This window comes from Aureobasidium pullulans (genome assembly GCF_000721785.1).
Source record: "Aureobasidium pullulans EXF-150 unplaced genomic scaffold scaffold_57, whole genome shotgun sequence".
Lineage (NCBI taxonomy): Eukaryota > Fungi > Ascomycota > Dothideomycetes > Dothideales > Saccotheciaceae > Aureobasidium > Aureobasidium pullulans.
Genome location: NW_021941077.1, coordinates 4,938 through 24,735, shown reverse-complemented (window position 1 = coordinate 24,735; position 19,798 = coordinate 4,938). Strand labels below are relative to the sequence as shown.

Sequence of the window (19,798 nt, the reverse complement as noted above, 5' to 3'; positions counted from 1 at the left end):
TATTAATCGGATTAGCTAGTTATACAAAATCGAGTAAGACCATTAACTCGAACATTTCGGCTATGTCGTCGCCTACGAGTCTATGCTTATCTTTACTATTACTAGTTCGTAGGATTACGTCTCCTATACTAGCCTCTCTTACACTAGGTTGTCCTATACTAGCCTCTCCCCTTTTACTACTAAGAAAGCAAAGTAAACACGACAAGATCTAAGATAAAAAACATATAAAACGGCGAGCAATAATAGAGAGGAAACGTATAAAGAAGGAAGTAAAGAGACGTACGCTAAAAACATTAAATGATTAGCACGTTAATTACGAGAAGGGAGTTAAGAGTAGAGCTATAAAGAGCGACGCCTAAAAGCGCGCGAGGAGAAAAAAGGAGAGGGTATAGTAAGAGAAAGAAAAGGAGTAGAGAGACGATAAAAGAATCGAATAACATTAGAAGAGATTAACGACGAAGTAGAAGAAGACGGTAGCGACGGAATAGCGATAGAAGTAAGGGGTATTGTTCTTATAGATTCCCGCTAGACACGGAGCAGATTTTATCGAAGCAAGAACACTATACTAGTTATGTTTGTGCTCTAAGAGTCTAGCTAACATAATATAAGGAATACTGTCGTTTATAGATTAGATTATCGTTTATAGAAATGCTAAGTATATAGTTGTACGGGTCGACGATAGTTACATTAATGTAAGACCTTTAGTCTTTAATCTATACGAACACCTTCTTAAATGCCTTATTCTTAATGTTAGAGGCATCTTCTAGGTTAATAGACAGTCCCTTACTACTAGCCCTTAGATAGCTCGCGGTAATAGTAATCGAGTAGAGCACTCTAGGTAAGATATCCTCCTTCTTTATACGGTCAGATAACTACTTATAGCAGTTATCGAGCGCATAGCGAAGCAAGTTAAAAGGTAAGTCTTTTTTAACGATAAATTTAAGACCCTCCCGCTCGAGGACCTTACTCTTAAGGACCTTACTCTTAACGACAACAGCTTTAACTCTAATATCGATAGGGAACTCATTAAGTTCATTAACTTCCTTAATCTAAGAGACCTCCTCCTTATTATGGCTATCGACGACCATATTTACTACGCTCTTTAATGGCTTCCGTCGCTTCGTTACCTTCGCCTTCTTCGCCGTAGAGGGTGCTAGCTCGTTCTCCTTATTAGATTCTACCTCCTACGATAGTTGCCTTCGAAGTAGCGCATTTACCCCTAGTAGCGTATTAAGTTACGAGGGCATAAGGGGACAGTGTTCGGATAGGATAGTCTTCCTTAGAACCTCTATTTAAAAAGTTAATATCCCCCCCTCCCTACTACCGCTATCGATCTTATATCGGTCTCGGTCTTGCATTACATATCGGAAGCTTTAGTAGGCGCTAGCTTACGTTAGTTTAAGTCGCAGAAAATTGTTGCTTCTAACCCCGCTTTGATTATAACTTATATATAACTTATATTTAATCTATTATAAGGATAAGACAAACGCTAGACATTTACGAATGCCTTATACTCGAGTACTATATACTATAGCAAGATCCTAGAAGCTATCTAATCGTAAGATTAAAAAAGTTACTAGAGACATCGCCGCTAGACCTCCTATAATCTCCTATAACCCGAGGCGTATAAGAAACCTAAGAGGCATAGACGAGGCTTTAAAGTTCATGCTAGAGAAGGGTCAGGTTTTTGCCGCCTAATTATAAGCATTAGAGGATCGACCTATACCTAGCAAGCCTAAGGTAGCTCGGCCTAAATCGGTGTTCCTAGCTAGGTAAGCCGCTCCTAACGTACTTCGTAGTAGGTCTAGTACGCTACACTAAAACGACGAGCACTAACTAGTAGAGTTTAAACGCTAAGTAGAGTAAGGTCTACGCGATGCCGCTACCATACGACTAGAAGACTTCTAGCGTTAAGACAATCTTAATAACATGACTAAAGGGCAAGTTATAACCTATATAATCGAGCACGCCGTCTAACGGTAGTTAGATCCTAAAAAATATGCAAGAGATTACCCGATTGCTATAGCGCTAATAATTCTATCCGCGCAACTAGAATCCGATTCTAATAATCTTCCCTGCTCTATAAGTACTACCTAAAAGATTAAAGGTAGTCGGTTTAAAGCAAAAAGGGAGGCTAAGAGACGAGCAACAAAATTCTATAAGCATAAGGTAAACATAGTAGTTAACTATATGCTAAAGATAGCTAGGGATGCTCGCATTAAAGGGGTTAAGAATAAGAACACGATAAAGAAATAATAGAGGCGCACGAAGAGGAGAAGATAAGGTAACGACCTAATATGCCCGTAATTAATAGGAGAACTTAAGGATGGGAGTTGTCTATAGTGTTTACGCTAAGAAATGCTAGAAGATGCAGTGATATAAGAAAGTTATGGAGAGAGGCGGGGTTAGGAAAAGTTGGTAGGTAGAAACGGTAGGCATCGTCATCTAAAGAGGCTTAAACCATGTCACATAGGCTTCATTGTTAGACAAAAGCAGTGGATGTAGAAGATAATTATGCACTCATACCGAATGGATCTGTCAAACAAAAATGTTGTGTATCTAAAAAATAGGTAAAAATGATGATCTAGGTAGGTACTGTACTCTGCATCTCGTCAAAACAATTGTGCAGACGATCGGTGACTCTAGTAGGAGGTACAGGGTGACAGGGTGTCGGAGCTTGGCTCGCCGCGGCGAGCTTGGGCCCTTCGATTTGCTTCTATCAATCAACCAAGGAACCATGTGTCCACCGTGTTGCTGGAACAGGTCCCTCTTTTGCTACACTGACTTGTTTGTGCTCGATTCCATTCTCTGACAACTGCATCATTTTCCTTTCTACTACGAGAACATCTACTGTCCGCACCTTCACACCGCAACAGCAGTCCGGCGCATCGTCTGATCGAGAGCCCCGCAGTCATGCCTGTTGATTACAGCAAATGGGTATGCTTCTTCTCCTGTCCACTGCTTTAATTTCCCACTAACATCTGCCTCTAGGACGCCCTTGAGCTGTCCGACGACTCTGACATCGAAGTCCACCCAAACGTCGACAAGCGTTCCTTCATCCGCGCGAAGCAAAACCAAATTCATCAGCAGCGTGTCGATCGCAAACACCAAATCGAGACTCTGAAGTACGAGAAGATCATTAACGATGGCTTGATTGACCGTATCGATAAGCTGCTTGCTGCTCTCGACACTCACAAGCAAGAGGCCGAGCAGGCCCAGTCCGGCATTGAACGCTACATCTTCCAAGCCCTGGTCCAGAGCACTGGCTCTCCCGACAAGGACACCCCTCCACCTCCTCCAGGTGGTGTACATGCAAATGTTCAGGATCCTCCTCGCTACAGTAAAATGATGGCTGCTCTTGTCGATCAGGCTAAGCAGGCCGTTGACGAGGCTAAGCCTGCACCTTCCGCATACTATGGCGCCTTCGTGACAGAAGTCACCTCGCACAAGACAAAAATCCAGGACCTGCAAAGACAACTGTTCGAGAAGCTAGCTGAGCTCGAGAAGGAAGAAAAGGCCAAGATTACGAGCGAAAACATACGTACCGGCTTCGACAGCTCTCACGTCTCAAAGTCTTCCACCAAGCCTGGCGCCAGTCAACAATCATCCGGCCCTGAACTACTCAACCCTTCGCGTCCATCCATCCAGCATGCCGACAGCGGTCAATCATCTGGAGCCGATGCTGACATTGAGGATGAGTCGATTGTCACAAAGCCCACCACTGGTCTCGACAGTGACGACGATGACATGCAGGCCTCGCCGCTAGCAAGGAAGTTCGCCAAGATCAGGTACGGCGACTACCGTTCATCCCTGGATTTCATCTCAAACAACCCTTCGGTCATGGGCGAGAAAGAGACGGATGGTTTGCTCGTAGAAGCCTTCAATGCCCAGAGTGATGGTAACGACGACTATGCCAGACAGTGTGTTCACCAAGCTTTGTTGCTGCAGTACTGCAGACAGCTCGGTCGCGATGGTGTACAACTCTTCTTCAAGCGCGTAACGACCCAAGGTCACCAAGCCCAGAAGTTGTTCATGGACGACGTCAATTCGACTTACGCCAGAATTCGTTCGAGAACCCGAGAACTTGCCGAACAACGCAAGCGTGATGAAGCAGAAGGAACTGGTGGTGTCGAGCAGATTCAGCTGCACGCAGTCGATCCGAACACCACCATCACCATAGTTGTACCACCCGCTGATTCGACCGACGAAGATGCCAAGGAGGCCCGCGCAGTCTTCGAGACTTTCCCTCCGGGATTACAGCGTGCTCTAGAGAGTGGTAGCTTAGATAGAGTCAATGAAGTCTTAGGCAAGATGAGCGTTGATGAAGCCGAGCAGATCGTGGCTCAGCTGGGCGAGGGAGGCATGTTGAGCTTGGAAGAGGGTGTTATCGATGCGACGACCGAGGAAGGCAGAAAGCAAATGGAGGAGATTGAGCGTTCTGGCAAGATGCCTGAAGGCCAGGAAGGACGCGTGGTCGAGGAGACTGAGGACCCGGGTATGGACTAAAACTGTTGATAGAGCCATTGAAGCCTGAGGCAACGAGTTGCCAATTACCATGAGCAAACATGATCTTCCTGCGTTGCAGCGACGATACCTATGATATCGTCCATCAGACCCCCCTATCTCGTCGCGTCTGCAAATTTAGTAATAGCAACAGACAATCACGAGGTACCTGAATGTGGATATGAATGTCGTGATCAGGGGCCACTCGTACGATCTAGACGAATGAGCTGATCGGCCATCATTGACAAGATAAGCGAGGTGGCGCGATGTCGGGAGGAAGAACAATGACCTCTCAGAGAAGAAAGGCAGAAAACCAAGCCAGCAAAGTTGGCTCATGACACCGCAGCAAAGCGACAGTAAGACCACATAAGATTTTCAGAGCTAAAGTAAAGTCGATGACCACAAGTGCCAGCCGAGGTCGAGCAACCAGGTTAGCGGGTGCGGCCACCGATCGGGGCGAAAAACTCAGCCGTCGGGAGGACGAACAAGGAAAGTGCTCGACGGCTTTGTCGTATGTCTATTACTCGAACAAGAGCATTGAAGTGAAATAAGTCCTTATGAATGTGTTCAATGATGCTGTGTCAGGCGAATTGAGCATCTAGGGATCCATGGTGTCAATCTTATCGATCCCGGATCTTTCGAAACAATCGGTTTGGTGGGCGAGGTGCAAGGTGACGCCGAGCCTGCAGGGGCCAAGTGGAGGGCGTAACTGCCTTTTGGGAAAGCCGTGCGCCACGCCTCGCCGATGTCCACCTTCTACTTCCTGTCTTTCTGTTCCTTCCTCAACCACACAACTTCCGATTTCACGACTTGTCAGGCCAATTGCTCGCTGGCTTTGTTCACTATACACCTACCAAATATCGTCGAAGTGACTCTACGCATTGTCCAGAGGGGGCTCTTGAGGAGAAAGAACCTTTCCTTTCCTTTATCTTTATCTGATCGATCTCCTCGTGGTGAGTCTCAGCATCCCGATCCCCGCCATCGGCAATGACGAACCATCGACTTTTCCGCACTTCACGTCGTCGAATGTCAAGCGTCGCCTTCGCGTTCCTCATATACTAACACGCTCCCAAAGTAGCCACGCCGATACAAATCGCTCCGATGCGTCGCCATTCTCTCTCATCGTTCACCATGACGACACACACTCACAAGCACATTCCCACGACGGCGACATCACATCCTGACAACCCCATACCCACAGAGCCCGTCGCCATTCCACAAGGCAGTATGTCGCCGTCAAAGCGATCCGTCCATTCGCAATCGCAGTCGCCACGCTCGTCAGGCGACTCTCTTGGCGAGTCAATGGCCTGGTCTGAGGGAACTCTCGAATCAGAAATCTCGACGCCCTCGACAGAACTGCATGACCAGTTCGAAGACTTGACTCCCAAGGACAAGAAAAGCCCCATTGAAACAGAGGTCTCCAAGCGCCGTGCCTCAACACACCTCATCACATCGACAGCAGACGATATTCGCAAGCTACTCGGAACAGGCGAGACCGGCACCAAATTCCTACAGAAATACTGCTGTGGAGGTGGCTGCTGCCAACTGAAGACCCTGCCTCCAGACACAGCTCGTCCTGGCTTTATCCCTGTCGTACTTCCTGACAACGACGCTTTCCGAGGCCTTGGCCTCAAGATCAATGCCCTGACCCTTGATACTGGTCTGAGCGACATCGTGGAACTTCCTAAGCCCAACATCTCTCTGGAACCTGTATCAAAGGATGAAGCTCCTTCTCACCAGAGCACTGTGGACGTGCACCCGCCCACCTTTGTCCAACCCCATCCTCCCTACGACGTCTATTCTGCACCCGTCTTTCACGCTCGCCAGCTCACCAACGAGGGTGCTGAGAAGCGAACCGTACACTTCGATATCGACATCACTGATTACCCCAAGGAAGGCGATATCGACTTCAAGGTTGGTGGCGCCGTAGGTGTCTGTCCTCCCAATGAGGCAGCTGCCGTGGACAGCATTTTCAACAGAATCGGCACCCCCAAGTTCTTGCGCAATAAACCCGTCATGCTCAAAACCGCTGGCGGACGCTGGCCCACCATCTGGGGAGACGAGATGCCTCGTGAGCTGCTGACCACCCGTAGAGAACTTCTGACCTGGTGCGTAGATATTGCATCTACACCACCCACTAAGCAGTTGTTCCGCGTTCTGGCAGAGTACGCAGACGCAAAGAACGAGCGCAAGATTCTGGAGTACATGTCTAGTGCCCAAGGACAAGGCGCTTTCTGCGATATCCGCACTGGCCCAAATATCACTCTTCTACACCTTTTGGAGGCCTTCCCTTCTTCGAGACCTCCATTCGAACTGCTTATGGGCTGCCTCAACCAACTCATGCCTCGTTTCTATTCTCTTTCAAACGACCCTCACGTCTCTTCCGATAGAGAAGGACTTGCTGGAAGACGTCTTGTCGAGATTGCAGTCACGGTCCACGAGAACCCTGGGTACGACGGAAAGATGAGGACTGGTGTTGGTTCAGGTTACCTCGAGCGTGTCGCTCGCCACTTCATCGATGCTGAGAAAAAGGCAAAGCAATCGGGTGGCGAAGTTGAGATGCCGACCGTGCGTATTCCTATGTTCCGAGGATTGATGGCCAATCCTCTGTCCAAGAAGTTCGACTCGGATGGTCCTATGATTATGATCGGTGCCGGTGTAGGCATGGCTCCTTTCCGTGGCTTTATCCTCAATCGCCTGCGCAACTCAAAGTGTGCCAACAAGATCTGGCTCATTCAAGGCGTTCGTGACTCGACTTTGGACGAAATCTATTCGGGCGAATTGGGTGATCATGAGAAGCAGATAAAGAAGGTTGTCCAATCTCGAGCCAAGCCTCCAGTCGACCAGTCCGATGCTGGTGTGGTCGACATTCAGCCCAGAAAGGGTGGCGAGACAACCGGAAAGGTCGTGTCTGAGGTCCAAGCAAACAAGGCAGCCAAGTACGTCCAAGACGAGGTTCGCATGCAAGCAGATATTGTCTGGTTCGTCATCAATGCTCTCGATGGCCGCATTTTCGTCTGTGGAAGCTCCAGAGGCATGGGCGAGGGTGTGGAAGAAGCCCTCATTGACGTGGCCATGGACAAGGGCAACCTCAACTTCGAGGAGGCCAAGGATTTCTGGGCCCAAAAGAGAGATGTCGGTCAATACGTCGCCGTAAGTCTTGAGTCACCATTAATATCGCTCTCGACAAGTCACTAACTGATACTAGGAAACCTGGTAAATCTGCGTCCAGTGCTTTGTTTCGCATTCTCGACAGGCTGCTTCTGTGGCCTCTAGCTTTACGAGAGCCACATGCCTGCAGGACTTATAATTCGCCACCAGCATCACCTTGCTGGCATTTGTGATTTGACTGATAGCGTTCCGTACTTTGTCATTGTTCGGTACCACACCCCGTGGACTTTTCAGAGCCACCTAAAAGGCCGGTGTTGGATAATCCGTCATTTGGGTTGGCGTTTATGTTTTGCTATTGCTATCATTGCATGTTTGTGGGAAAGGGACCCACCGAGGGAGAAAGCAGAGTTGCGGCCACGGGCGTCTACCGAGATGAAGCGGCACGCTGCCCAATCACGGGACAAGAATGTATCTAGAATGGAATATACAGATAACATATGCTCGGCATCATTCTTATCGACCGCCCAGCACTCAAACCCTTCCGCGCTCAACCTTGGATCTCCCATCCGCATACCTCATATCTAAAAACGGCGGCACATCAAACATGTTGTAGTCGCTGTGGCTGAAACTATATCTGTTGGCCGGCCAATTCATCAACAAGTCCCTGTGTCTTTCATAATCTTCCGTCATCCTTTCCTTTACTTCTTCTGCCTCTGTTGGGTTCAATTGCCAGTCACCAGTGAAACTGTTGATGTGATCGACGATCTCCCTGGGGACTATCATACCCGGCGGTATAGCTGCAATGATGGCTTCTTCGGCCCACCATCTACGATCCTGCGGAACCACGTTCCTAGTCGAACATATGCGATAATATGGATCCACCAGCGATAAGACAACATAGCTCAAACATCCAGCTTTGTCCTTGTCGATCAATTCAACACCATGTAAATGGTGATGCAACATATTCGGCCACGCAATCAAGCGACCTTCGGGTAAGCCTACACTGCCTAGTTCCTGAAGAGCCGGTGCTTCGCATGGATAGCCAGGAACGATGTGTTCTTTGTCTGTGATGGCGAAGACGGTCAACACGTCTTCGAGGGCCTCATCGTCGTCTTTGACATCGCAGTGGTCATCGAGATAGATATCGTTCTCTTGACGGAATGATATCCCGGAGGCAATGGCGTTGGTTGAATCGAAGACGTACAGGGAATTTGCAACGATGTGGTCGTTTTTAGAACCTTCGATATGCCAGTGTGTTCCTCTGAAGTCTGGATTTTCCGGAGTCAACTTGACATTGACAATTTTGACAATTATCTGAAGTCCCTTGTTTCGAAAAGTGTCTTGGAGGTTTACGTTGTAAAATTCGTGATTGAAAGAGGGGTCTAGGTCCGGGCATTTGTATTGGCAATTAGAGCGTGTGAGATTCTCCTTGCAAATTTCCTCACTGACTAGCCCGGTCTTCCATTGCTGATAGCTGTATGCATCGCTAGGTTCTGGGTGAACGGGATGCACCAGTCTGTCATGCTGTTCCCACATCAGGAAGCCTAGACAATTTCCTTTCTCAAGCCAGCCCTCAATATCATCTGTTGTCTCGTACATGCTCGAACTCTTCGTACCATAGCTTTCGATCGAGGCGTCCCAGTCGGGCAAGTCGCAGTAAGCTTTTGCTTCTTGGATGGCGGTGTAGTATTCGGCGGTCCCTGGCTTCTTTCCTGCATCGGTGTATTTTCTCCAGCAAGGTGTCTCGGGCTCGCAAGACACGCCGTACGTCTTTACGCGTGCAGGTGTGCGTCCACGACGTTGGTCTTTGATGAGTACATCATTCCAGGGTTTGATTGAATGTGAGATCAATTTCTCAATTGCACCATACAAGGTTTCAAACCCAGGATGAATACCATTGATGTAGGAAGTTACGCGGAATTCCGTCCCAGTATCTCCCGTAAATTCGGCTTCGCAAGGTAATCTTTGATGATTCAAGGACCAACCGGCCCGATCAGATTGTTTTCGATTCCACCCATTCTCTGATCGAGGTTCTGGTGCGACTTTGGCTTTACTGATGGATCCGAATAGATCTGCGACATGCACTGCTTCTCCGTCGAGATACAGAGATTTGCCATATATTAGTGGATACATCATAGGATCCACAATGGTATTCATCTGCTGTGCTGGATGTCGTCTTTGATCATGGGCTGCCAAAGTCGAATCCATGAACACAGCAATGCTCTCCTTCAACAAAGTCCGAGTTCCTTCGTCAACGATGGTGTCAGATTTGCAAATACCAGCTCCAGTATTGTAGACCAGGGTTCTTTTATCCTCTGGAAAGACACGAGCCTTGTCTTGGAGTTCTAGAAGACACCATTCCCAAGCTTTCGTACTGATCAATTTCTGGCCGAGTGCTTTTTCACGTAGTTTTGAAATGGCTTTCTCATCAAGGACTTCTTTGAACCAGTTTGGTCTGTCGGTAATCTTGTCCATCAGAGTAAGCATTGCGAGCTCTCGGGCAGTGGTAGGAAGATCTTGAGCCCATTCCAAAGTGGCACGAGTGAATCGATCTTCAAGGTGGAGTTCGAGCTTGACTGGGAGTCCTCCAAAACCGGGGACGAAGAGCGAGGCATCGGTGCCGTTCTCAAATGGCGGTGGGAAGGAAAAGGGTGACTCTATGCAATGAATAGGATGAGGATGGTTCATCTTTGTTTTCGTACTTCAATAACGGCTCGGGCTGGAAAGAAAAATTCCAAAACACTTGGAGGCTCTTCATTTTTGTTCCTTGCTGTGGAGCGTGTTGTTTGTATCGTGTCGCAAATACCAATTTCGAAGCTGATGACTCAATTGCAGCCTAACATGGAGCTTCCTGTTTGGGATGATTTCACCCGACATTGTGCCATAAATTAGAGTAGGAAGCCACAATTGCGAGTGTATCACACAATCTCGTGGTGTCTCAGAAGATTGTCCACCATTTCGACAGTCACGAATGAATGCTTGATCGGCTTGATCGAGTCGGAAATGATCACCGAATTACTCAAAGAGCAATTACAGTATGGACAGCGACTGATGATTGTACGGTGGTAATAGGACTTGACTGATCGATGAGAACGGATGATGGCACGAAACCGCTTGACGATGCTTGCAGTCCTGTGCATTCTTATGGCGTCAACTGCAATGCGGCCAACGCAGTGTTGGACGCCGCTTACTGAGATGAAAGCTCCTGGGTCACAGTAGCAGAGGAGGTATCATCTTGATCAGAAGCAAGCTCTTGACGCTTCCCGATACTCGGCGGGGATAAGTCCTGCCAAGATCTTCCATGGCTGGTCTCCGACGAAAACATCGCTCAAGATAAATTTTCGCTGAGGTTCGTGATGTTGAAGAAGACGAGACGGACATAATTTACCTGTAGGTTGCGGAGTTAAGGAAGCTCTTTGGCAGGATTTCGGCCGAAGCGTCATAACCATTTGGGTAGATAAATAGGTGCAGGTCAACTCGCCATTGCAGTGCGAAAATCGAATTCAAACACCAATTCTACTTTGAGATCCTCACAAGAAAGATATCAATCATGGTCCAAACACTTCCTTTCGGCTCCTCAGGCATTGAGGTCAACACACCCGGCTTCGGTGCAATGGGTCTCTCTTTCGGTCTTGGTACCAACCTGACACCCGAGCAAGCTGAGCCTGTACTCCTCAAGGCGATTGAACTCGGTTGCACATTCTGGGATACTGCTGTAAGTAGACTGTTCTCTGGTCTAATTCGATCTCTGACTGACACGATGATTAGGTTGTCTACGCAGCAGGCATCAACGAACAACTCCTCGGCGACTTCATCCGTAAGCACAACGTCCGCGACAAGGTTTTCATCGCCTCCAAGTGCGGTTTCGCCGTCTTCGAAAAGGCTGGCGTGACGAACTCTGCCGCACATATCAAGAAATACATCGATGGCACGATTGAAAGACTAGGCTTCACACCTGACCTTTACTATCTCCATCGTATCGATCCCAACACTCCTTTGGAAGAGTCAATTCCTGCTCTGGACGAGATTCGAAAGGCCGGCAAAACGAAGTACATTGGATTAAGCGAGTGCTCAGCAAAGACCCTTAGAAAGGCCAATGAGATCGCAAAGATTGATGCCGTGCAAGCTGAATACTCGGCGTTCGAGACTGTCCATGAGACTGATGGATTGATTGAGGCAATTAGGGAGTTGGGAATTGCATATGTGGCTTACAGTCCTCTGGGCCATGGATGGTTGGTCGATGACTTTAACTTCAAGACGCCCGATGACTTTGCTCCTGACGACTTCCGCCGTAGTTGTAAGTTCAAGCCTTTTTTGTTTCGTTCCGAAAGTAAACTGACTGGTCATTTAGCTCCCAAATTCCAAGGCGAGAACTTCTACAAAAACAGAGCCATCGTCGACGAGATCAAGAAGTTGGCCGACAAGAAGGGCTGCAGCATCACACAAGTTGCTCTTGCATGGGTCGCTGCTCAAGGCTTCATTGCCATCCCTGGTACCACCAAGCCTCACAGACTGGAAGAGAATTGGGCTTCCAGAAACGTCGAGCTGAACGAGGAAGAGAAGGCCGAGATGAGGAAGATTGTCGACAGCGCGAAGCCCCACGGCAACAGATACAGCGAGGCCAACCAGAAGTTGGTCGGTCACTAGAGATTATGACGAGGGGCAAGAAGAAAGTATGTAAAGTGATACGAATCAAGTATAAACAGAGAAAGTAAATTGTTCCAGCCATTGTATCCCGGTGTGTCCCAAGCTCTTTTTCAGTGCTCTTGTGGCAGCGGCTTAGATCAAAGCAGCGACGAGGCCGCCAGCGGCATAGGTGACGGCGTTGGAGAGCCATGAGTCGGCATGGCCAGCAGCAGCACCCGAAGAAGTCGCAGTGCTTGCGCCGCTGCTCTGAGAGCCTGAGGCCGTCGATGAAGAACTGGAAGTCTTGCTTCCACTAGCCGATGATGAGGTCGCTGACGCGGCGCCTGACGAAGCGGTGGCTCCACGCGAAAGCGAGGTAGGCGTCGAGGCAGCAGAGCAGGTTCCAGCAGTGTTCTGAGCGCAACAGGCGACGTTGCCGGAGCTGTCTTGACCGCAGTAGCTGCCACTTGCGCAAAGCCCAGCGGAACAGCAGGTGTATTCGGTGCTATCGAAGCAGACGCCATTGCAGGTCGATTGGCCCACACCGCAGGAGGGTGCAGCTGAAGAGGAGGCGGTCATGCTGCCGGTTGCGCTGCCGCTCATCGAGGTGGTGCTTTGTGCGGCGGCAAAGGCGGCGAGAGCGGTGATGAGGATGAAGCGCATCTTGGTTTTTGGGATTGAGACCGGTTGAAGGTAGCAGCAATTTGAGATGATTGTGCAGCTGGAGGGTAATGCTGTGCTGGTGGATGGAGAGCAGGGTATGATGAACAAGAAGGAACCACAAAAACCTACGGCATTCAGTGCTTTTGTATCAGCCCACTCTTGTGTGGCAGTGCCTGTTTACGAGGTGGAAAAGGTCCGCCAAGTTGGTACCTGACAAGGTTGCAGGGATTGAAGGATGATCGTCATGTCGCAGGTTTGTATTTTGGGTGTTTCGGTGACAGGCCTTGAGGCCGCCTTATCGCCGTTGCTGGCACGCCGCGTGGCTCAACGGCTCAGCCTTGTGTCCAGGTATATCTCATCACGCTAAACAAAGAAACGTCAGCTTCCTGTCTGTCGGGCTATGGAGAAAGCTGCATACTGCTTTCCCAGTTGCAAAAACGCGAATATCACCTGTACTTTCGAATCCCCGTACCATGAGTTTACTAGAGAGTAAGAGATGGTATTCGAACGGAAACATCGATTCAGCACTCCGGATGCGAAAAGGCATGGAAACCTACCTTAGCTATCGAAAGATAAGTTGGTTTTGACATGGTCACCGTGTCCCGAGAGAGCAAGTATCAAAGTCAACTCTCCGTGGACAAATTCATATAGACGAAAGCATCTTGCAAATTGCCAGCCAGTCTCGAGACCCGTGCTGCCGACGGAATCAAACGAAGAGTCAATCCATCTTCGAGCGCAGACAGGCATCAGATGTTAGGCATCAAAAGGCAAGATGATTCTCATGCTGCACAATCAGTCCAGAGAGGGCAAGCATGAGTATCAACTCTCGCTGTACATGTGTCTTGTGACAAACATGTTCTTGCAATTTGATATCTAGTTCCAAGATCCGTGCTGCTGATGAGAGCGAGAACCAGGACTTGAACGAGATATGATGATCGGCACACGATGCCTTTCAGAGGTATGTGTCTCCAAAGATAGAGTCGTCCCTATGCGAGATGATTTCTGAGATCAAGGATGTATCCGAAGAGAGGTCAGAAGGCGCCGGCTCTCACCGGACCTCCATCCGATGTCAATTGCTTTGTGCATCTTGACAGGTGTCTTCGGGTGGTATGTGGAAGTCGTAAGAAGAGAATCAAGATTGCTCCTGTTTTGTTTGGTTGGTTGGTTTGACAGCTTCACTTTGTTGTGAAAGCTCCTTCCGTGTTTGCGCAGCTTCCTCAGTCGACGCTCTCCTCCCTTATTCAATCCACAACGCGCACCGTCTTTCCATCATCAAACCATGACCGCAACACTTCTTTCATACAGTTCTATCTCACTCATCTCTCTGCGCGCCCACGCTCTTACTTCACAAGACATTGCGTCAGCCGAAGCGCTCAACCTTTGGAAGCCCACTGCTGCACACAACACTCGCGGTGAAACCCAGCCTTTCCCATTCAAAGACTATCCTCACGGCGTAACCGGCACCATCAATACATCAGCCGCTCACATCGACTCAATCTTCGACGACAGTATGTCTAACTGGGACACTCCCGCTGACGACAGCGCTTGGGGCGACGCCGCTGCGCAGCCCACCATCGCCGTCACTTCAGAAGTCACCCTCGACGCTGCTGATGCCGCTCAATTGATCGCCGAGGATGAAGGCATTGTCGAGCCTGCTCCTCCCGCCGCCGAGATTCGCAAGTCTTCGCTTGTTGATCTTACCAACGGCAGCCGCGAGGCCGTCACTGCTCATCTGGCACAGGGCCTGGGTCCTCACCAGCTCTTGCCTCGCTTCGCAAGTGAAAAGTCTGCGCCCACTTCGCCCACTTCGCCCACCCAGCCTAACGTCGTCGCTTCACTTGACGAACCCGACGGCGCCGCCTCTGCTGTCGACACTGTATCCAGCTCTCCAGTCACTTCCCCTCTGTCTACCCGCAAGCCTGCTCCTCATCGCAAGCTGCAAGTCATGGCACAAGAAGCTCCTCTGCCCGAGTCGCCTGCTCCCGTGCCTCCTGCCGTTACAATCGAACCTGCTCCCATCGCTCCTGCCGTTACAATCGAACCTGCCATTGTCAACGACGACAGCCGCTCATCTTCGATCGTCATCGTCGAGCCCGTCACTGACCAGTTGGACCCCAAGGCCGATGAATGGGTACCTGATGTCGCTGTTGAGCTTTTGCCTCCGTCGTGCCCCGTCTCACCCACCTCCAAGGTCCCTATCCCTGATGGCGAGGCCCTCATTCTGACTACTTGCCGCGAGGCAGAGTGTATTTTGATCTGTGATCCCGTCCCCAAGAGTTGGTCGGTTCCTACTGTCGTCAGCTCCCTTTCTGACGGCGACTTCTACGACGACCCCGTGATCGGCGGCGTCCATCAAAAACTACTGTGCAATTACTCACAGTACTTCGCCGCTGCTTCGGACGCTGAGAGCACCGATGGCGATGCCGAGCGTGATCAGATCGTGAGCAGCCCCTCCTGGGCAGTCTTCCGTCAGTGGGTCTACACTCACAAGCACCACGCCAAGTCAGCCAATGGCATGCAGACCAACATCCTGAGCAACGATTTGAAGACGCTTGTCCAGCTCTGGCGCTTCGCTGCTCGCATTCAGGCCCCTTTGTTCGCAAACACCATTGCCGACGTCCTTATTTCGAGCGTCATCACCGCCGACGATCTATTTGAGGCCGCTGAGGAGATCGACAACCTTCTTATGATTGTCAGCTCCACGAGCAGATTCCGCCTTCTGATCAGTCACGTTGTCATCCTCAACGGCATCCAGCTCGACTACCAGGACTACTTCAAGTGGCCTAGATCCTTGCTCTGGAGCATTTTGGCTTGGCTCAGCATGGGCAAGTCGACTTACGTGGGTACTCAGATGTACTCCCAGGCCAACCCTTGTGTCTATCATTTGCACACCCTCGGTCACAGCTGCAATTCTTAGAGGGAGACGAAATTGAAGTAGGACGAAATTGAAGCGGGATATCGCGATCTGTTATGGAATGGGTGCAAAATGGGATATCTCGAAGGTCCAGGAATGAAATGTGGTTTCGCTGTGCAGAAACAGCAGAATGTAACATAATGACTCACGCTTTTACGTAGCTTGCTCACAAGGCCTCTTATCATAAAAACAGAGGGAACAAACCAAGCTCTCTGTGGACCACTCATGACTTCTCAATTCCATTGTGCATTTTGACAGCTAGTGCTTATGGCCCTACTGACCAGGGAGAGCGTATGTACAATTCCTGCAAGGCGCTGAAGATTGAACTGTGGTGGTTCCTCGGACTTGGCTAAGCTCGGAAAGACAGCGACCAAAACGAAAGCAGGGGCCTGTTTAAGCTCATAAGTAAGCTATAGCTTCTCCGAGCACGTATTGCATTCGGGCTAGTCCGGCTAGATTGGTGCCTTAAGAATGCTATATTAAGAAAACGACTAACCATCGCAAGTAATTAATCCCCCTTTGCTGTTACTATAACAAGTGTAAGACTACTCGAAGCATAAGGTGAATAGTCTCTCTATAGGAGAACTTTAGTAGACAGTAACCATACGGTCTAGACCTAGCGCGCGGGATTAGTTATAGTAGTTCATTTTATCTATAGCTTCTATAGGATGCGGACGGAGCGACTCCTTAAGAATAAGAATAAATCTGTTAGTAGTGTAGAGTAGAGGATGTAGCGACGCAGGTCTATATAGCTATAATATGTCGACTTATTAATCTCTACCTTAAATGATAGAGGAGAGGCGAGTAGGAAGATTAACTAATATATAGACATTAAATTTTGCAAGACGTAAATTAAGGGGTTAGAAGCTTTATAGTCTCTACAAAAATGTCTTATACTTGTTAGTCCCGAGCAAAGCATAGAGCGGCTCGGTAAGGAGCTAAATAACTGCCTACATAAGGGGCGGCTATCTACGGCATATAACCTTAACACTAGGGCTCTTATAGTTCTTAATCTTTTTGCTTTAGCCTAGTTAAGTAGTCTAGCCTAGTCGAGTAGTCTAGCCTACTAGGGCGGTCGGCTTAACTAGAGGTAGATAGTACGACGCGTTTAACGTCTAGGCGGGATCTAAAGTCGAATTTAAGGAGGTCTAAGCTAGCTACGGTTAAAGGCGTAGGCTAATGTCTAGTATAAAGGACCGCTACGATAGCCCTAAGTGTCGTAAATTTCTCTAGGGGCATGTCGAGAGAGGTTATTCTCGTACAGAAGTTTTCGTAGACCTTAATCTATCCTTCCTTATGTTGCTTATAGGCCGTAGTCTCTCGATAGTTGTTTCATTAATTAAAGAATGCGGCATCTTCTATTATAATCGTAATGGTCTAATTAGCGCGTAAGCTCTTTCTCTAGTACTTTACTAACATAGCTATAGTTTAATCGAGTTTCCTAGCTCTTACGGTAGATGTTAGGATCCTATGCACTGCTTAGATAGTGTATACTAGTACGTACGAGCTAATAGTCGACTCGATAGGCTAAGAGATAGTTTTACGATTAGAATGTAGAGGAGAATCGGCATCGTATAGGGGGGCTAGGTTCTTCGCTAGGGTTTTCGCTAGGTTTGTCTTTTAAGGTGTTAGGAGGTTAACGTACGTTACGAAATCATAATTACCGTATAAGCGCTTAGGTGCTTTTAGGTGCTAGGGGGCGCTTTAGCTTACTTTACTACTAAATAATCCTACCTACGTACGAGACTATCTACTAGACTGTCTAGTAGACTATCTACGAAATGTTCTCTACTACCGTCCGTATACTTACTATAAGACTGTCTTATAGATTATCTGCTAGCTAGTCTACAAAATTGTATAGGAAATTATGTACTAGATCGTCTACTAGATTGTCTGCTAGATCGTCTGCTAGATCGTCTACTAGATCGTCTACTAGATTGTTAGCTATCTCTTCTAGTATACTATTAGTCATTCTTAGTTATAATGTCGTACGCTATTAATCTAAAAACAAAAGAGCAAAACTATTAATGTAGTAGACTATTATTAAGCTATCCTACGATGATCACCGACCTCCCCTTTAATTCTTCCTCCTACGCTAAGCTCTAGATCTAGCTAATATCCTTTCTTTTCTCCTCTTATTCGCCTTAGCCCTTTCCCTTATCCTCTTCTCCTTTACTACTACTACCGCCGTACGCTCCTATTATTTAATCTATTATCTCTTCTTCTCTTTTAATTCTACTGCGCTTTTAATAACCTCTACCTCCTACTTCTAGTTATATATAAAGTTATACGTTACCTAATCTGCCGTGTTATTAATATATATCTCCTTACTACTACTACCTACGCGTTCGTCTACTAGAACTACGTAGATCGTATAGTAAACCTACGCTAGGCTATATATCTTCCGCCCTTTTAGCACCCCTCCTATCGGTCTTACTAGTAATAGCTTAATCTTGTTTAATCTACTATCCGTATCTGCCGACCCTAGAGGGTTCGCTACTTTAAACACGTCGACGTATATTCTAGTATAGTGTCGATAGACTATATCGTCTATCTCGTCGTCCTTTATGCCGCCTATCTTAACTACCTCGACCGCGTTTCTAGTGTCCTTTACTATAANNATTAGACGNAAACGTATAGGAAGACGACNATTAAATNGTACTAGTATTCTATTACCCCTTATTGCATTATACTCCTAAACCTAGACCTAATCGCGTCGTAGCTTACCTATGCCTTACTAATTTAGCGTATAGCGTATATAATCGCGTTAGGTAGCATTACTATGCTCTAGATCGTCCCTAGTTACCCTTCGACATTTAATCGAATAATGTAACTATATAAGGTAGTCGTCGACCTAGGAAGGGTCGTCTTTAATCCGATCTAGATCACCTATTCTATATGTCGCTAAGGCAGCCGTCGCTTCTATAAGCCTACTCTCCCTTATAAAGATAGCTATTACTTGCTAAAAGTGTCTACTATCCTCCCCCCCTAACATCTAGACAACCTCGCTAACCGGCTACTACATATCCTCGTCCCGACGTCTATATCTCTCTAGTAGGCGAAAAAACTTCGCTACTAGTATCGGGTCCGTAGGTAATATAGGCTCTCCTGCCTCTTCTATACATTTAGCCTATGTCTTTCGTTTCTATAGCTCGAGTAGGTCCTACATAGCGAGCATATTTAGACCGCGGTAGTAGTAGTCTATTAATTAATCTTCCTAGTTCTCTCGGCAATTTGTTCGTCTAAAGCCCTCTTTTACGTAGGTGTAATGTTTATGTTTAGGGTGACTTATATCCTAGTTAGGCGTATAGCTATATAGTTTAATTATGTTAACGTAGTACGTTAGGGCATGCTACTTAGGAAAGTTAAAGTGCCTATTATCTTCTTCTACTTTTAGATTTCGATACTTTCGAAACACCTCCTTATGTTAATTTATTCGGTATAGGGCAAGATTAAAGTATCGTAGTGTCTTAGTGTCGTAACTTTTATATATAGTAAGTATAATAAAGTCGATAGTCGCTCGGAGAAAGCGAATTGCCTCCTTTACATCCTTAGTACCGATCTCCTCTAGTAAAGGTACAAATATAGGGAGGATTTGTCGAAGGATGCTCTTCTACTCCGCTCCTATCTACTATGTTACTAAAGATATGTATAAAAACACTCTTAGCGTTAGATATAGAGGGATCGAAGCAAATCGCTAGTCGATAATAGCCTTAATAATACCCTTTACTACTTTTAACTTATCTACCTTTCGGCGATGCCTTATCGCGCCTTTACTTATAGCTTCGACCCCTTAGCCTATTCGTGTTCCTTTCTTGTTCTAAGCCTAATCCGCTATAAATGCATTAGTCTATANGCGTCGCCCTCTTTAATGCATAGTAGTAACGCTAGCAGTATTAAACCTAGCCTTTCGTTTAAGTGCCGAGCCTTAGCCTTAAGATTGCTAATCGATAAATAGACTACATAAGCCTATAGGTCTCT

The 19,798-nt window shown here is 47.7% G+C and overlaps 7 protein-coding genes across 7 annotated transcripts; 4 read left to right on the top strand and 3 right to left on the bottom strand.

The window, feature by feature from the left end:
- Nucleotides 1-2,664: 2,664 nt before the first annotated feature.
- On the top strand, nt 2,665-4,561 carry M438DRAFT_370263 (uncharacterized protein). Its single transcript, XM_029908173.1, has 2 exons — nt 2,665-2,937; nt 2,992-4,561. The coding sequence occupies exons 1-2, from the start codon at nt 2,914-2,916 to the stop codon at nt 4,504-4,506; spliced, it is 1,539 nt and encodes a 512-aa protein (XP_029754544.1). The 5' UTR covers nt 2,665-2,913; the 3' UTR covers nt 4,507-4,561.
- Nucleotides 4,562-5,634: 1,073 nt separating this feature from the next.
- On the top strand, nt 5,635-7,723 carry M438DRAFT_340732 (FAD binding domain protein; the record flags this gene model as incomplete). The annotated part of the gene is made up of 2 exons (XM_029904353.1): nt 5,635-7,656; nt 7,712-7,723. 2 exons carry the CDS (start codon nt 5,635-5,637, stop codon nt 7,721-7,723), a joined length of 2,034 nt encoding a protein of 677 aa, XP_029754543.1.
- A 422-nt stretch (nt 7,724-8,145) lies between these two features.
- Nucleotides 8,146-10,358, bottom strand: M438DRAFT_329992 (uncharacterized protein; the record flags this gene model as incomplete). Its single annotated transcript, XM_029903273.1, has 1 exon — nt 8,146-10,358. Exon 1 carries the CDS (start codon nt 10,300-10,302, stop codon nt 8,146-8,148), a length of 2,157 nt encoding a protein of 718 aa, XP_029754542.1. The 5' UTR covers nt 10,303-10,358.
- Nucleotides 10,359-10,417: 59 nt separating this feature from the next.
- M438DRAFT_183080 (uncharacterized protein) lies at nt 10,418-11,034 on the bottom strand. Its single transcript, XM_029899198.1, has 2 exons — nt 10,806-11,034; nt 10,418-10,755 (listed from the first exon to the last, which is right to left on the bottom strand). Exons 1-2 carry the CDS (start codon nt 10,937-10,939, stop codon nt 10,533-10,535), a joined length of 357 nt encoding a protein of 118 aa, XP_029754541.1. The 5' UTR covers nt 10,940-11,034; the 3' UTR covers nt 10,418-10,532.
- Nucleotides 11,035-11,164: 130 nt separating this feature from the next.
- M438DRAFT_285884 (putative aldo-keto reductase) lies at nt 11,165-12,261 on the top strand (the record flags this gene model as incomplete). Its single annotated transcript, XM_029901565.1, has 2 exons — nt 11,165-11,329; nt 11,383-12,261. The coding sequence occupies 2 exons, from the start codon at nt 11,165-11,167 to the stop codon at nt 12,259-12,261; spliced, it is 1,044 nt and encodes a 347-aa protein (XP_029754540.1).
- M438DRAFT_350469 (uncharacterized protein) lies at nt 12,160-13,149 on the bottom strand. Its single transcript, XM_029906642.1, has one exon. It carries the CDS (start codon nt 12,901-12,903, stop codon nt 12,394-12,396), a length of 510 nt encoding a protein of 169 aa, XP_029754539.1. The 5' UTR covers nt 12,904-13,149; the 3' UTR covers nt 12,160-12,393.
- A 1,033-nt stretch (nt 13,150-14,182) lies between these two features.
- On the top strand, nt 14,183-15,820 carry M438DRAFT_285892 (uncharacterized protein; the record flags this gene model as incomplete). Its single annotated transcript, XM_029901566.1, has 1 exon — nt 14,183-15,820. One exon carries the CDS (start codon nt 14,183-14,185, stop codon nt 15,818-15,820), a length of 1,638 nt encoding a protein of 545 aa, XP_029754538.1.
- Between the last annotated feature and the right edge of the window lie 3,978 nt (nt 15,821-19,798).